We start from the raw sequence: 16,928 nt of genomic DNA on the forward strand, positions 1-16,928 counted from the left end.
GAATCATGGCAGCAGAGAATTTCCGACAATCTAGTCGCACTTTCGTTTGCGATCGCCCAAAAGATCAGTGTAGCTGGTACCCTAGGACATGTATCGCACACGGATGACGTCAATACCTATACCGTCCGATGGAAAGGTGGTAAAACTGAGACCACGCGTATACTGGATGTATTGTCGCCCAAGAGCTGGCAGAGCCTGCTCCATGCCTCCTTCGTTGCGATGAAAAATAATAAGGCGGACCAGGTCCATGTCTTTATGAGAGTGGGAAAATTAACCGATACGTATGACTTCCTCCTTGAAGCTCTGTGAGGGAATTAAAGGCGGGCCAGAATAGGGGCTATGATGTTATTGCGCTTTGGGAAAATGGTTATTAGCCAAATACAGAAATTACTATCAATTGAGTCGTAGTGTCCTCTATTCGTATTAATGCAGCGAGAAAGACATCATTTCTAAGTGATGTGTTCTTATGTTATCAATGGTGGTAGGTAGGTATTTCTAATCTCGTGGTATCTACCTAACCGGAAAAGGGGGTTAAATGCAACGGTTGTAGATAGGCCTCAACGCCTGAAATTTTTTGAAGGCTTGAAATCAATTTTACGCTTTCCGTATGTTCAACGGTTGAAATCATACAATAGTTATATATACGGAAAGGGTAAAATTGATTTCAAGCCTTCAAAAAATTTCACGCATTGAGAAGCAGTTGTAATCGTTGGATTATAAGTAGTTTATTATTAAGAATTATCTAATTATTAAGAACGAAATCTAAGGTATTAGATCCAAGGTTCGAACCTAAGGGCTTCGATTAATACCTAAGTTAGCTAATCGTTCTTTGGGTAGGTAGGTATCTTGGAGAAATTGATTACTGACCTGATTTAATTAGCTTTGTTTTGACGTGTTGATCTGGAGATACTTACTTGATGCAATTAGGCTGTTGTTGACTTTGTTGACTTTGTTGATTCAATTAGCTTGATTTGATACGAGGGGGTTATACTTACTTAGGTACTTGGAATATATTATTAGAAAAGTAGGTAGCTCCTTAGGCATTTAGATAAAATTGAACTTACTTTGATGTGTATTGGATGTGTGTTGTTGGTGTTGTATGTGGAAGGTTTATTACTTAGGAAAAAACAAAAGATTAGGTACTAGATAGTTAGGTAGAAAGTAAACATCTTAGTTTTACTGTGGAGAAGTAGGTAGGTAGGTAGGTAGTCAGGTGCCTAGGTAACTACCTAGGTAGGTACGGTTGCTAGGTACGCATTGCTGTAACTGTTGTGGCAATAGCGACTCTAAAGCCTGTTTTACTACGTTGAAGCTATTCACAAACGTTATAGCTAGGATTCGTTAAAACTGCAGTAACCGTTATAAGGTTTCTGTATAGTAGTAATAACGGTTGCAAGGTTGTTCAACGAAGAAGAATAGGTTGCAATGGTTGTAAAACTTTACCTACTTCTATTATTTCAACGCTTGGTGGGAATAGCTTCAACTATTTCAACGGTTTTGAGCCTTTATAAACGTTGTCATTACAACCTTGTACCTCTCCACCTAATTTGTATGGGAAGGTACTTCTAAGCGCTGTAACTGTTGGTACAGCTTGAACTGTTTTCAGGTCAATAATGATTAATACCCATTTCAACGCGTTGCAGCTACCCCCCCTTTCCCGGTACGGTAGGTAGGCACCTTCTATCCTCCATGCATCTATGCGTTTCCTGTTAAATAGAACCAATTCAAACCCCGAGGTGTACCGTCTTTCTATAAATGCGATTGTCGACCTGTATTTCCAAATTACTCATACATGTAACATCTTCCACTGTACGTCATAGGCATGCCGTCTTTGATCTTGGGTCTATATCCGTGTCCTAAATCCATGATATCCTCGATCGTAGCGTTTGAAGGTGGCACATTTGGCGCAGTGTCGAGTGGGATACCGAAGAAGGTGCGGTTTCCAGTGATCGCGAACGTTCTATTATCCAAGTTTTGGCCTTGCCAGATAGCCCAGATTCGGTCGATCTGAGAGTGTAGTAGATAAAAGATTGGGTCGTTTGGTGAGGTAAATAGATCGAGACCGTCCTTACCAAGAAACTGGTGTGACTTCAAATGCCAGTAATTTTCCATGTTCCAGTAGAACGTTACAACATCAGATGCTCCTACGATCTTGATTGCGTTCTCCCAAGTCATGTAGTCCGTGCTGGACGGGTAGTCAAAATTCCGCTTCAGGCAGCGAGGGTTCGGCTCATAGCCATACTTGTTCTTGGGATCGATAAACGGTCTATCCGTAGGCCCCAGACTAAGTTGGAAGTTGGCGAAGGGGCCATCCTTGACACAACCACCCCCAGAGCCAGCAGGCCGTGAGGTAGTCGTATTGACTGCAAGCCCTGGAATTAACACGGTGTATGGGCCGTGGTCATTGGGAAGATACTCTCCATCACCACCGAAGGAAGAATTATCGAACACCTTCGACTTCGTGGGGTCTTGGGAGAATCGAGCTTGATCCCAATATGGAATTGTGCCCCTGTATCCACATTCATTTCGTAGTGCCTCTTCCATTTGCCAGACAAAGATCCTGTGCCAGGATAGGAATGAGCCCTACCACCGGTCTTAGCATGACTATTTTGCAGTCCTCAGGGAAGATAATTACATACAGAGATATGAACGTTATTTGTCTGGTTTATATGAATATATGTAAAGTCATCCAAGCGGTTGACGGCTCCAGGGGCTAGGGCTTTGTCGACCATTGCCGGTTTCGCGGCCAAACACTTGACAGCCCGGACATAATCGTTTCTTGTTGCGACGTCAATATCATCCCTAATATGCATGTTAGACTTCAGCTCCAGCTCATGTAATTCATCACGAATTTGAAGGGAATCTATGATGTTTACTTACCAAGATTTCCGAATTCGGATCGTTTTTTCTGTGCATCCATCGACACCTAGAGATGCTCGGATATTGGCTTGGTACTGCCTCTCTAACTTTCTGAACTCGAGTGGTTTAGGAATGCCACTACTATTTCCACGACAAGAGATTGATAGTGCCATCTGAGCCATTGAGGCTACAGTGACAACTATACATAGACGCATTGCTACTAACGTTGTTGAGGTCTGGTTGTGATTTAGGTAGGGAAATAGGTGACTGCCTAGGTACCTACCATCTCTCAACAAAGGACGAATGGGTTAATGATATATGTATGGCGATAAGGTAGTAAAACTCGATCTATAAAGTGATCCACATATGTGGTATAGCCATGGCACGAACATGTATGTTTCGGTCCCGGTCCAGATCTGTGGTAGGATAGAGGCCCACCAAGCGAACGCTCAGCCTTCCAACATCAGAACACTGAACAAACCTGAAGGAATATATTTTAAAATGATTCTCCGCATTTAAAGACGTTTTATGATAGGTGTGAGATTAGTAACAAGTACAACATGTCGGTGTATCCGTGTGTTGAGTTACGGATGCAAGACAGTCTTCCATCTCTGATCTAAAACCGCGGATCTTCACGATGATGATGAGCCGAGAGAGACTGATAAGGTCTAGATCTCTTGAAGTTACCTAGTAGGTAGATACCGGTAGGAATAGATATAGAGTACCTAACGGACCCGAGACAACAGTAAGCAATACGTTACATAATTGAAGAAATGTGTAATCTTAAGTCCGGTCCACCACCGTTAGCTAGAGAAGCATAGGATGACTAGTTGCTTTCCATAAAATCCTACATTTAATTGGTGCGTATCATATCATAAAGCCATAGTGGATTGATTCGGTCGACTCGGTCCCGAGATGACGGGATCCTACATCCGTAGATCCCCGAATGGCGTTTTTGGCTCTCAATATAAAAGCCAATGTTTCATATTTTGGAGGGTGCTGATGTCGATTCGTAACCTCATTGCTACCTCGTAGGCACCTACATACCTACCTAGGTAGGTACCTAGTAGTTACCTCACATTATCACCTAATATTTTATGCAGTTAGCTTCAACTTACAACAGACGACGACGTAGAAGGTGCTATAAAATACTTTTGTTGGTGGTGTGAGACTGTGTGTGATGGACTTATCTTCAATGGAGGTATATCTTTCATAGGAAGGCTCATCCGTGACGACTACTCTTGTCCCTTCTATTTATTCCAAGGTCCGAAACCACATGTGCAGAAGGTACCTAGGGTAAGCCAACAATCAATTGATTACCTATATGACACGTCATATAACGTCTGCGAATCGTATACAAGGTAGGAGTATTCTTCTAGGATAGTTGGAAATATGTATGTAAGAAGGCTTGAAAGGAAATTGCGCTCTTATTCTGTCATAGAATAGAGTTTGAGAGCCTAAGTATCCACCTAAGCAACAGTGTAACTTCCCAGCATAATTTGTCTGTTAGATGGAAATAATCCCTCATCTTACGGGATTGAATGCATTCCTGTCTGCTCAATATTAAACACCAGCTTGAAGTTTTCCTTAAAGTTGTCTTCATTATGGATGTCAGTTTCCCTTCTATTCAGACCTTTTATTCTAGGGAATTACCACCCGGTTCTCAAGATCCGAGTGATGAGCTTTCGAAATCGCAAATGCCGGGAGATGGCTTCACATCTTCTGAAGTTGAAGCAGTGCTTGATCCTCTATCGCGACCTTGGAAGCCTTCACGACACTACGAAACATGCCCAATCTCTCTCCTTGAAACGGGCCCGCGTAACTACCAGATATCGGGAAGGGTTGTAAATTTTGCCGAGAATTTCCGTGAACAAGATTTCCATTTTCTTGTTGTGACCGATGGATCAGGGGCTATTGCAGTAAGTTGATTTGCAATATCAATGCGCTTCGATAATAACCAGAGGTCGAAGGTAAGAGTGTATTATATGAAAATATCGGATTACCAGCTGCTTCTCGGTCAGAGAGTCACGATATGGACAACCTTCATCGCCGACTCAACAGGGGCTTCATCGAGTAGCATACCATTCTGTTCCTCAACTACAACCCTCTATCCCGGCCGTAATGGCGCAACGCACATTGTCTTTCATAACGATGATCCCGACTCGGATGGAGATCGCATATTGCGCCACCCGTTAGAGTGTGATCTAAAGGAGTACGAATATCTCCCTGCGTTGATGACGCTAAAGTCGTTTCTTTCTACCGGGTATGATTTAGGCGAGGGCAAGATTTTAGTGTGTGTGAGAAGCGTTGGGCCACGTAGGACAGTGCAGTCGAAGAAAACTCAACAGACCCTTGATATGATAGAAGTGGGCATATTCGACGACACTGCGACTTGCACCCTGAAGCTTTGGCAAGGCAAAGTCCCTTCGGCCAAGAGCTGGGTCCCCAACCAGACAATCCTTCTCATCTCTAAGCCCATCTACAAGAATAGGGGTACATCCCCGGAGCTTGGGATTGGTTTTAGCTCGATGGTCGATGTCAATCCTGAATTTCCTGATGCCGATTGGCTAAGGAATAGGTTGAAGAATATGGCCAAGAAGCAGAGCATCTATATCCCTTTTCCTTCTGGTACATGGGACACCGAGCGGGCTATCAATGGTCCGGATCGAACCTTATTTACTATCGCCGACGTAGAAGATCGCGTACGTCATCCCGAGCCTATGGTAGATTTCACCGGGAAGTTGAACGTAGTCATTCTTGAAATGAAGTTGATGGAACATTGGCGTAAAGGAACGCTCTGCTGTCTTGAATGGTAGGTAGGTAAAGACGTTTATTCTCGTCCGCTTCGCTAATTAATCGAGGTGTTTAGTTGTAGCATGCCACTATATTCGAATAAGCCCGTCGCAATATGCAAGAATTGCGAATTGAAGAGAGAACTCACGCTAAACCCACGTATTATCGGGTCGGTGGTTGATGAAAGTGGTATGATTGCGGCTAATAAGCTCGTATGGCGCGACGGCGCTTGGACTCAACTCCTCTTCGGGAGCGCAGCAAACGAACCCCAAAAAGACGACTCGGAACCTGACTTGATTGAGCAATCATGGGAGGAATTGACCACTCTCGGTACCGACTCTCTAAGGGACATGGAAGAATTTTTGCTTTATTCCCGTGTCACATTGACCTTCGGCTGGTCCTCCCAGCTGGAAAAAGTCTGCATATTAGGAGCTGAGTGGTGACGAGTTCATTCTCAAATACCTAGGTAGGTATGCTGACAATCAATGTCGATAGCTGGCCACACGGGAACATGGGTGCTATCATATGGAACGGGCGGCGATATTACATGACGACGTTAAAGGGAGCTTGGAAGTCTTCAAGGAGGCTTCTGGGTGTGTAGACTTTAGCTAGCGAGCTAAGAAGAGTCATGACTGGCTTGGGCTGACTTAGCTCGAATAATAGATTGACGCACTTAGCATCGTCGATAATCCAGGGACGCCATTTAGCTTCATAAATTGCCATGGTCGGATTCGAGTCTGATTATATATCGGAATGTAGCACAAGGAATGGTCGATCGCCAAGAGGGACTGATGAATAATTCCAAATTAAAGTTGACTCCATTTTCCATGCCGTCCATCTTCCATCTACATGCTCTAATCGTTATTACCATTAACTTGTCATTTATACACCGAAGAATTAGAAGACGTTAACGTAAGTCATTAGGCCTTTCCATCTTTATTATACGGCCATTGCTTTTTATTCTCCTGACGAAACCAACCTTCCCCCCAGACGTTACGTTTCATACTAAAAAAAACCATCAGACCATCATTCATTGCTTGTCTCCAAACAGGCTAAATCGGAAGCGGCCTCCACTTCTCAGCTTCTGGGAGGAACGTCCGAAAGACTGCTGGGAATTGATACGTCGGTGCGACGACGGGGGCAGCGCCAGGTCATCATCATCGTCGTCGTCATCGTCATCCTGCAGACTCATAGGTCGCGTGTGTTGTCGCGCGAGAGGCGCTGGCTGCTCTCTAGGGGTGGGAGGTGGTAGTGCTGCTTCCCCACGCATAGCACGCTCGACATTGACGTATTGTTGTTTGTAATCGTCGTGCTTGCCCTTGGCTTCGAGGAAGCGTGTCTCGGCATCCGCACGACGCTCTTGCAGTGCACGGAGTTCGGCATCTAGACGGTCCATCTCGTCTTGCTCGCGGTTCATCAACTCGTTGTACTCACGCACTTTCTGGTCAAGCGGCTGTAGCACGCAGTCCGCCACGCTGGGACTCTTAAGGCGCTGGATTGATGCGCCTACGCTTGCGCCTGGGATGGATAGGCTGGGATCCGATGCCGAGGCTGCCTTGGACTGGGCCTGCGCATGTTGAACCTGTGGGTTGATTGGGTAGCTCGTTGAGTTACGGGGTGGGGATGACCCGGCAGAGCTGCTAGTGGGTGGACGAGGTCGTGGACCTGATACTGGCTTTCCATCAGGCGGTCCGCGACGCCCATTTTGGCGCTGGATGCGACCGTCGTCGCGGGTGCGATCTGCCACGAGCATCTCCTCGGAACGGCTGCTTCCAGAGTACGACGGAGGTCGCGACCTATCCGGAGCGCCGCTTGCCTGGGGCGGGAATGAATTAGTGAGCGGAGGCCGACTGGTTGATGGGCTCTGGTTTGACGGGCCACTATTTTGTCCGAAGCGTTGCTGCTGCTGGGGCATCTGTAGTGGCTGCGTATGCAATGATGCGCTGACGTTGGCGTTTGCGTTGGAAGGACCTGCAAGACTATTCAGAGCGGGCATAGGACCTCCCCGGTTGCTGTCTAGAAAGTCATAAAAATCGTCGTGGCTGTCAAAACGCGCACTACTAGGCGCAGGTTTTGCGCTGTTGTGATATATTGCTGGTTGCCCGTCGTCGTAGTCACGTGGTGCTTGAGCTTGACGTGGACGAGGTCTGGTGGGAGAATTATTCATGGCGGTGGGATGGGCGGAGCGGCTCATTTAATCTAAAGATTTGCGGAAGCGGTACACTCGGAAGCTAGCGGATGGGTTGCGGTATGTACCAAGTAGTAAGCAAAGTAGAGACAATATCTCCGACGATGAAGTATGACGAAGCGAGAATTGTATAAACAAACAAAGGAAGTAGAAACTAAGAAAGGTTAAAGGAGTTTCGATTGAATTGAAATTTATTCGATATATGACAGCGGGACTGGACTTCGTATTGGTACTTCACCGATTGATAGGAGGTTGGGACCGCTGGGCGGTTGCGAATTGTATGTGCGCGTCCCCACTATCACTGGCCCAGCCTCTTTTTTCGGCAGGACAGGGGAGAAAAAACAAGAGAATAATCGGTGGGCTGATGACGACGGCCCCCTGGATCCCCCAAAATCTTGCCGCTACCTACTTTTTTTCCCCTTAGTCTTACCATCTCATCGTCTTCATCGATCGATCTACGAATCAATTGTCTTGGTGCAATCGGATTTTCCCCTAGATTAAGGGCTTTCCTGCCAATCACTACTGCTACATGCAGGTCTCCGACAGATACGAATTAACATGCGTCAACGCTGCGGCGATGGCGTCGCGAGCTCGATTTCAATTGTTGGTGGGGCTGGGTTTTGGGGTCCGGGGGGTTGCTTAGGTAACTGCTGCAGGGAGCTTGGACCATCTATGGATCCAACGTCTTGGAATCGCACGGCTTGGTCGTTTTGTTTAGCCTTTAGTTACATAGGTACCTGCATTTGCACCGTATGGATGGATTAAATGCCCCTTTTGTGTACATGAATGGTCTGAAATTATTTTATTACTTTCTACTACCTACGTACTTAGGTAATTATGTTAGCCTTTTTCATCTCTCGCTGTCATTATTTTTAGTAATGTTTTCGTTTAGGGATAGACATGGGCACCTAGGTAGTAAGAAGAAGCGTTTAATTTGCTACAATGTGTTTATACTGTGTGCGCACATTGTCCATTTGAGACTTAAACTACTAGGTACTTATCTATACGGTAATAATTGCGAAGTAATCATCTTTTCTATATTTTGGCATTGAGACTGGTGATATTTGCAAGGGATTAACATGAAATTGTATTTATTATTCAATCAAGTAATAAGGCTATTACGTTACGACCAAGTACTCAATCATCACAGATAAACGAAAATTATTGTATCAAGAATCGAAATTCGTACAGCTGACAATTATGGCGGAATACGTTTTTGAGCTTGAAAGCCCTGGGGAGGTTAAGAAACTCTCGGCACCTGCCACCCAAAAATTTCAAACGGCAGAAAACTACACCACCCGGGTGATGCACAGTAGGCAGAAAAGGCAACACCTTCTCATTTTCGATATAATATCATGTTCCACCGTCTAACTCTTATTTCTAATTCTTCATCTTCTAATTAACACCAGTTTCACATAAATACTGGACGTGTTATTTATACAACAACGACCATTCACAACCGTTCATATTGTGCTCTTCCTGCACTGTCGCAAACCATCACACACATTTGACTTGGTTACATCAAGTCATTAATTACTTTTCATCATTCATCATTCAACATGTAGCGCCTATAGACCGGCCAGATTATAGACGGAATCATCAAGCGCATTGCACGCTACGAATTCGCCGAGGGCGCGCACACATCGTCCTCTCAAGCACCGCACCGCACAGCTCAACTCGATGGGTTGGGATTTTTGGTCAGACTGTTGAGAGCATCTGGCTTTACGCACTTCCTTCGCCCAACCCAGGCGCCTCGGTCCCCAATCCTTGGAAGATTGCATTGGAACTCTAACCCTCCAAGATGATTATCATCGAACTTTATAACACTAAGACGACCAAAGGTACCATTTTAATGGTTCGCTCGTACACCGATAACCAAGACATGCCACGCTTCGATGATTAGAAGAAGATCACGACACACGGCATCTGCCATGCCGGCCGACGAATGAGGCAAAAGTGCCTCTCCGAGATATCATCATGGAAGAGAAGACTGCTGATTTGTTGACCTACCAATTGAAGCACGGCCGTGGTATGTCATCCCACCTTACCATTCTCCCTTATTTTATATTCACATTTAGTTACTAACATATCATATAACAGGTCGTCGCTTCTGATCAACTGCCGTATTGTCGACTCGATAATCGGCAAGTTCATTCGTGAAGCCACGCTCACAAACATAATGGAGCAAGAAGCGGACGAGCTTATGCGACGTTGTTGGCTGGAGATAAACAAGGCAGTCGGTGGATATGGCAAGAAGGATGAGCCCAATAACCCTCTTACCATACCATCGCGGAGGGCCTATGGAACCGCCCCCAACCGAAATAAGAGGGGGAATAATTGCGGTTCCAAGGCCGAGGTAATGAAATGGGACCGACTGGTCCTATTGATGGCTTTACCTAATACCTCCTTTGTACGGTGATTCCGGTCGCTTATGGGTTAGGGGATGCATATCGGAGAGACGATATTGGAAGGGCTAGGGAAACTCCCTTAGATGACTTATCTTTACCCCTAACTAGCTATATCGTTGGGAGGGGAGGGGGACATCGAAGGAACATGTCAGACATCGGTCTTCCTCTAGGTTGGTAGCTAGAGGTCTATGGGATCGGAGTTCGGCTCGTAGAGTCCCCGTGAGGGTCCTGTTGGTCGCTAGTCCTAGGAGCAGGACAGGCAAAGAGCTTCGCCTGTATGTATACCGTGTTCTCCATAGCGAGAGTAGTTAGGAGCTCCTCGCGCAACAACGTCGTTGTTTCCTAGCCGTTTGGTTCCGCCTCGTGACAGAACACGCCGTCTTCTTGGCTCTTTCTCAGCAGTTATTATTGTTTTGTACTTTTTGCGTTTGGGCTACTCAGGAAGTCGGGGCCTAAAAGCCTTGATGGAAGGCATCACCCTTTACTTTATATAATGTCTACATCGCTATCGTGAATCTTCCTTTAAACACTGTGCCAGTAGTGAATTGGTACAGTATTATACCAGCTAAAGGGGAGCTATATAACATATAAATGATGCTTACACGACATAAAAGCCTTTAGTTTAGCTACCATTATTTTTCGTAACGTTTTTGTTTAGGTAGAGACATAGTTAGAATAGATGTTTGGTTTCCTACAATGTGTTTACACTGTGTGCGCACATTGTCCACAAGAAACTCAAACTACTTGTGCATAATATCCACAACATGGAATGATGATGTTTCTTGATTGAAGTGCAAATTTTTTTTAAGTGCCCAATGAAGGAGCAAACCTGGCATTAACTACGAAAATAAATATATAATTGAATATTTGTTCCAATCGACTCACGTAGTACCTAAAGCGCAGCACGATGTACATGTATATTAACAATACCTTATTTCGATAATAACATTAAGATTATCTAGCCTCGGTTGATGTTTTACAGGACTGAGTTAACACAGACGAGAATAAGGCCAATATATACTGTACAAATCAGCAAACAAGTTAAAGGCGGTCTTTAAATGGTCTTCCTCCAGTCCTTAAATCGACCAAAATGATATAATAAATTGGTAAACAGTATAAGCAGGTGTCAAGTGACCCAAAGATTCCCTTTAAAGCTCAACAGACAATTTAATGGACAGTGTTAATGCTAAAGTAGGAAGTGGTGACTCGGTACCTGCCCTCAAAAGATACTGTCCTGCAGAAAATATGGTCGCCCAGGTGGCAGAATAGTAGGCGGGCGGTAGACGAGGGGTAGGCAGAATAGAGAATACTTTTCTATATAACAATCGTTTCCTGACCTCAATTATTTCCTTCTTTCTCCCTACAAACGCGTTGTAGACCACTTGGCATTTACGTTTCTGCGAAAGTCAATATTGCACTACAACGCACAATCATTAAGACATTGCCTTTAACATACGACACAACAAACCCCAACTCTTAAACATACTTGTCGTATCAACCTAATAATTCATTTCCCGCACTCACGATGCACTCATTCATAAGTCGCATCTCTGTTGATGGCGCCTTAACAAGCGTCTCACAGTACGAGTTCGCCAGTTCGGCGAATTTTGTGCTGTCGCCTACCGCGTCGAAGAACGATTGGGCTCAGTTCTTCGGCCAAAAGGTCGACAGTATCTGGCTGTACGCCACCCCCTCTCCTGACATCGAACACTCGGTGCCTAACGGATGGAAAATCGCCCTCGAACTTAAGAGTACCAAGATGGTCACTCTTGAGCTTTACAACACCGAGGAACCGAACGGCGCGATCTTCCTAGTCCGTTCTTTCAGCGACAAGCACGACGCCGCGCCCCTGAGCGACTGGAAGGCGCTCATTACCGACAGCATCTGCCATGCTGGTCGCCGCGTCAACGACGGCACAACCTTGCAGGATATTATCCTCAAGGTCCAAGCTGCAGGCTTGCTTCAGTACAAGCTGAAGCTCGGCCGTGGTATGTCAACCCGCCTTACCCTTGCCCCACATTATCTAGTCACTAATATACGATATAACAGGTCAGCGCTACTGGATGACCGCGGTTCTATCCACCATCGGAGGCTTCATCTTTGAGCCCGTGACCTCAATTCCTCTCGTCAGAGAAGCTGACGAGCTGATGCGCCGCTGCTGGATTCGGCTTGCGCATCACACCAAGAGGTACGGTTTTCGGGACGAAGTTGACAATCGTCTCAATATCGCCAAGGGCAATTGGGAGCAGGCCCCAGCCGGACAAAATATCTAATCGCATCTTCCGGTTTGGAGTATTGGGATAGCCTTGGGGCATTGGGACACGTTTGGGGCATCGGTATAGGCGACCAGATACATTTGGGCTTGATTAGAATGAATCGCCGTTTTCGTTAAATGATATACACATTGCTATTGCGAATCTTCTTGAACCGGTCGTAGATAGAGTGAATGAGTGTAGTGTCTTCTCTGCAATACGGTTGGTCCATAAGAAAATGCTAGCTCTCAGCAACAGGAAGAGGATTCGTATCTTTCAAATTGTATAGAGCGGAGATGTTGTGTGATCGCCGGAATCAACCGGAGGTCCGGAGGCCACTGGAATCGAACCCACGGGTGTAGATGCGTTATTAAAGTGGGGTCGCCTCACCATGGCAGCATGGGCTTGGTCATTCTATGCCCAATTTTGGTTGGGTGCGTCTTTTTGAGGGTACGGGCCGGAGAAATGTCGAAAAGAGAGGTACATATTGCCTCATACAGATAGAGTGGTAAGTCATGTACTCTATTTTGACACCAACCTTATACTCGCGCTTGTAACTTATTATGTATACATAGACCCTCATCTTCAATCAATTTAGCTTCAAAGATTTGATAATTACTATTATCTTATTATTGCGCTTGAAAAGGGTAATTGAATGAACCTGGTTGCACTAAATTTCGACGTCTGGAAAATGGTGCATTCTACATTCAAGTTAGGATCTTACTACCAAATGGACAACGTTTTCGAACCAGCCTTTCGGATCGAGTACAAGTCTAACAAATCAATCCCTTTGAGAGTTGGTAGATACGAGAGAAAATCTACCTAGTACATGTAGGTGCGGACTTGTAAGAGAATTGTATAAGTACATGATAATATAAGTTCAATTGAGGTAGTATGCTAGGGTACATCCATTTGTACGAAGTATAGGCATCTCGAGAATACCGCAAATGACATACCGTTTTAGCGCTACTGCGCGGGACAGAGAGATAAGCTCACCCCCATACCAACCTTGAACCAACTGCATGGTTAGCATAAGAAGGGATTGTTCTTATTATTGGAATCATTCTTATATCCGAAACAATTCTTATTTGAAAATCAATATATTAAGCTTCACCACTCCCTTACTTCGTATACTGATAGTATTTGTACTACAGAGTACTACGATGTAGTATCGTATCGTAGTCCCCACAATACCACGTCGTACATTAGTACCTACCCTGCTTACAAGAACTCCGGAACTACCTATTCCACCCTTTTTACCTTTTACAAATCATTCTCCATCTAAATAAATTATAACATAGATACACATTTTGCCGCTATAAGTACATTTTTCAATTCTCTGAGTAGAGAATGGAGCACAGCGGTACGAAAATCAGCCCCGCTGCCTTGTTCTCGGCTGATGGCTTGATCATTGTTGTGACTGGTGGCGGGAGTGGTGAGACCTCCTTACTTCCCCTCTCACCTATGAATATGTCAAAAAGCTCACTAGTAATATCCCTTGCGCATGATAGGAATTGGCAAGGCTATGGCATCAGCAGCTTGTCAGGCTGGCGCATCCAGGGTGTACATTCTCGGGCGCCGTCTTGAGGTGATCACCAATACTGCCAAGGAACTCAACGAGACCCAAGTGAAAGTCGTTCCCCTTCCATGTGATGTGAGATCCATTGACTCTGTGAATGCGGTCGTCCAGCATATCGAGAAGGAGTCGGGATACATCGATGTCCTCGTCAACAATGCAAGCATTCCGAATCCTTTCTTCGACCCAGAGAGCGTGGACACAATCGAGGCCCTGCAGCAGGGGCTTCTCGAGGCTCATAAAGGTAGTCTCAACGTCCTAGACACCAACATAGCCGCTATCATTGGTACATCAACCGCCTTCCTTCATCTTCTCCATAAGGGCAATATTCGACGTGGCTGGCCAGTGAAGAAGCTCCAGGCGACCGATACCAACACACGGTCCCTCGAACATTCACAGTCCAATGTCGAACCAGGAGACAGGCGAACCAGCCAGATTATCACCATGTCTTCCATGGGAGGCATACAAAGGTCGGGCCTAACCGGGCTTGCCTACACCGCGAGCAAAACCGGAGTCGTCCATCTGGGACAAACGCTATCAACGATACTGGCTCCTTGGAATATCAGGAGTAACGTCTGCATTCCTGGATACTACCACAGTGAGATGACGGCACCTCTGCCAGTCATGCAAAATATGCGGTTCGGCAACACGCCGGCGGGACGAGCTGGCGATCCTCTTGATGTGGCTGGGTTCTTCTTATTCTTGGTCGGGATGAGCGGGTCATTCATTAATGGAGCCGTGTTGCTTAGTGATGGGGGAAGGTTCTCTATTAACCCGCCGTGGTTTTAGAAACTGAAGAATACATGACGAGGATATGTCTCTCAAACTTTTAATACAATCGCCGACGATGCTAGCTACGAGCCTAAGTTTTCAGATGCGGCTTGCATCGAACCGCTTTCGCAGAGTCTCTCCGTACCTGTTCAGAAGAATAGGAATCGGAATCAAAGCTAGTGCAATGAAACCTAGCAGGCTGTTGCCCCATCCGTATCCAAGAACACTGTACATACGCGCCCCTGCGAGCGGCAGCACAGCCCCAAAAATGCTTCTGACGACTGTATTTGCCGCCAGAGCACTGGCAGCGTACACACCAAAGGCATCGATAAGATAGGACATGATGCAGAGAAAGACTGCTAATTGCCCAAAACCATATATGGCGGTGCCGATGAGAGGTACAATCCAGTGAACCTGGTACTGCATTGTCCATCCATCCATAGAGGAAAAGCCCAATCGGTAGTGAAATGGAGCTCCACCCGAGGGGTATGAGGCGGTACTCTGGCTTTCGTTTGCCGTTGGGATTGGCTTCGGTGACCTTGGACCCGTCTCTGAGATGCTTGTCAAGGAGGCTGCTGATGACCGCAAGGCCAATCAAGTTGCCTACTCCGAGACCAAGGAACGTCAGTCCGACAATGGACGTAGAGAATCCGTACTGATCCTCGAAGGCCTTGGTGAATGTGCTGAATAGGAGATACTCTGTTTAGACTGCATTAGCAACCGCCCATAGCGCAGCCAAGGAAACGATTAACACGAAGGCACCCGAGTACCTAGAAGCAAAACTTTCATTGCACAATTGACGGACTGAAATGAGCTTTGAAACGTACGGTATCCATAAACTACGCCCATGTAGAGCGATAGTGCACTGACAATGGGTGAGAAGACGAGAATCCTGCAGGGACGAACTATAGCCCGCGAGAAAAGCTGCTTGACATTCAAGTTCCGATCCATCTGGGAACGTATGCTACTGTTGTTTGTTTGTTTTCGGAGACGAGCTGCCTTTGTTTCGAGAATAACAGCAGCATACGTCTCTCGCAAGAAAGTGAGACAGAGAAGAGTCAGCGCACCGCCGACTATTGCGAGAACCCAGAATACCCAACGCCAGCCCTTGGCAGCAACGAGGAAGCCGCCTGCGACTGGGCCGATGACAGGCCCAAGCACTGGAGCCAGGGCGAAGATTCCAAGCGCGGCGCCTCGCTTTTACTGGGTGATAACGTCCGCAATAGTCCCCCCACCTGATGATTACATATCGTTAGTTACCATTTTCGTCAAGCAGACGGGGTGGAGTCGAGAGTCTATGCACTTACCGATCGTAATCGGCGCGGCACCGAAAAGGCCCTGGAAGAATCGACAGGCAGTAAGCATGCTCACGCTGGAGCTCTCGGCGCACAAGACACTGAAGACGATGAAGCCGACGTTGGTAGCGTGATATATCCATATACGACCAAATAGTTCGGACATAGGCGCGAGGAACATGGGTCCAAGTGCAAAGCCGAGAACATAGACTGAGACGACAAAGTCGGCGATTAGATCGTCGTTATTGTTGAACTCTTTCATGACCTGTGGCACGCCAGGCGCGAACATAGACGACGCCAAGGGAGTAAGGAAAGTCAGACAGCTGATCAGACCGACGTTGACCACTTTGAACCAGGTTGGCCAGTTCATTGGATTTTCAGGGTCGTCAGGTCCGTCCCAACTGACCTCGTCGACCTGGCCTGAAGTCTTCTGGCCCTCCTCTCCATCTGCCGGGGTTGACGAGGAACCTGAGGCCGCCGATTCCGGAAGCTTAGCCGGTGGGATATGTTCTATATCTTCGATGGTTATGGTCGATTTCAGCATGGAAGCCATATATTTGAATAGTGGTTTATGGCCTTGTCTTGTGAAGCATCACCGGAGCACTGGCTAAATAAAGGTAGGAAATTGTCGACAGGCGCATCTACGCACTTGAGGGTGCGACTCTTGAGCTCATGCAATCGCTTGAACGAGAAGAGTAGAAAGAATTGGCCTAACTTGTCCGTACATGTTGGAGCTGGGTGGCCAATGCGCTCGACACTGATATTCGTTTCTTATAATAACATACC

General features: G+C 46.2%; 6 protein-coding genes across 6 annotated transcripts; 3 read left to right on the forward strand and 3 right to left on the reverse strand.

The window, feature by feature from the left end:
• Positions 1-1,420: 1,420 nt before the first annotated feature.
• GGS22DRAFT_132990 (Di-copper centre-containing protein) lies at positions 1,421-3,529 on the reverse strand. Its single transcript, XM_047958515.1, has 3 exons — positions 2,881-3,529; positions 2,640-2,802; positions 1,421-2,583 (listed from the first exon to the last, which is right to left on the reverse strand). Exons 1-3 carry the CDS (start codon positions 3,072-3,074, stop codon positions 1,783-1,785), a joined length of 1,158 nt encoding a protein of 385 aa, XP_047819549.1. The 5' UTR covers positions 3,075-3,529; the 3' UTR covers positions 1,421-1,782.
• A 934-nt stretch (positions 3,530-4,463) lies between these two features.
• On the forward strand, positions 4,464-6,095 carry GGS22DRAFT_179454 (uncharacterized protein; the record flags this gene model as incomplete). The annotated part of the gene is made up of 3 exons (XM_047963679.1): positions 4,464-4,778; positions 4,830-5,671; positions 5,729-6,095. 3 exons carry the CDS (start codon positions 4,464-4,466, stop codon positions 6,093-6,095), a joined length of 1,524 nt encoding a protein of 507 aa, XP_047819550.1.
• A 627-nt stretch (positions 6,096-6,722) lies between these two features.
• Positions 6,723-8,257, reverse strand: GGS22DRAFT_161700 (uncharacterized protein; the record flags this gene model as incomplete). Its single annotated transcript, XM_047961132.1, has 1 exon — positions 6,723-8,257. A coding segment is annotated over exon 1 (1,117 nt), but the record flags the coding sequence as incomplete, so codon positions are not given.
• A 2,952-nt stretch (positions 8,258-11,209) lies between these two features.
• On the forward strand, positions 11,210-12,813 carry GGS22DRAFT_161701 (uncharacterized protein). The gene has a single exon (XM_047961133.1). It carries the CDS (start codon positions 11,774-11,776, stop codon positions 12,350-12,352), a length of 579 nt encoding a protein of 192 aa, XP_047819552.1. The 5' UTR covers positions 11,210-11,773; the 3' UTR covers positions 12,353-12,813.
• Positions 12,814-13,606: 793 nt separating this feature from the next.
• Positions 13,607-14,902, forward strand: GGS22DRAFT_133059 (uncharacterized protein). The gene is made up of 2 exons (XM_047958517.1): positions 13,607-13,935; positions 14,012-14,902. The coding sequence occupies exons 1-2, from the start codon at positions 13,851-13,853 to the stop codon at positions 14,863-14,865; spliced, it is 939 nt and encodes a 312-aa protein (XP_047819553.1). The 5' UTR covers positions 13,607-13,850; the 3' UTR covers positions 14,866-14,902.
• Positions 14,903-14,946: 44 nt separating this feature from the next.
• On the reverse strand, positions 14,947-16,512 carry GGS22DRAFT_179455 (putative MFS multidrug transporter; the record flags this gene model as incomplete). The annotated part of the gene is made up of 4 exons (XM_047963680.1): positions 14,947-15,206; positions 15,262-15,546; positions 15,675-16,040; positions 16,155-16,512. The coding sequence occupies 4 exons, from the start codon at positions 16,510-16,512 to the stop codon at positions 14,947-14,949; spliced, it is 1,269 nt and encodes a 422-aa protein (XP_047819554.1).
• Positions 16,513-16,928: the final 416 nt, after the last annotated feature.

The sequence above is a fragment of the Annulohypoxylon maeteangense genome (assembly GCF_022496945.1).
Source record: "Annulohypoxylon maeteangense strain CBS 123835 unplaced genomic scaffold GGS22scaffold_7, whole genome shotgun sequence".
NCBI lineage: Eukaryota > Fungi > Ascomycota > Sordariomycetes > Xylariales > Hypoxylaceae > Annulohypoxylon > Annulohypoxylon maeteangense.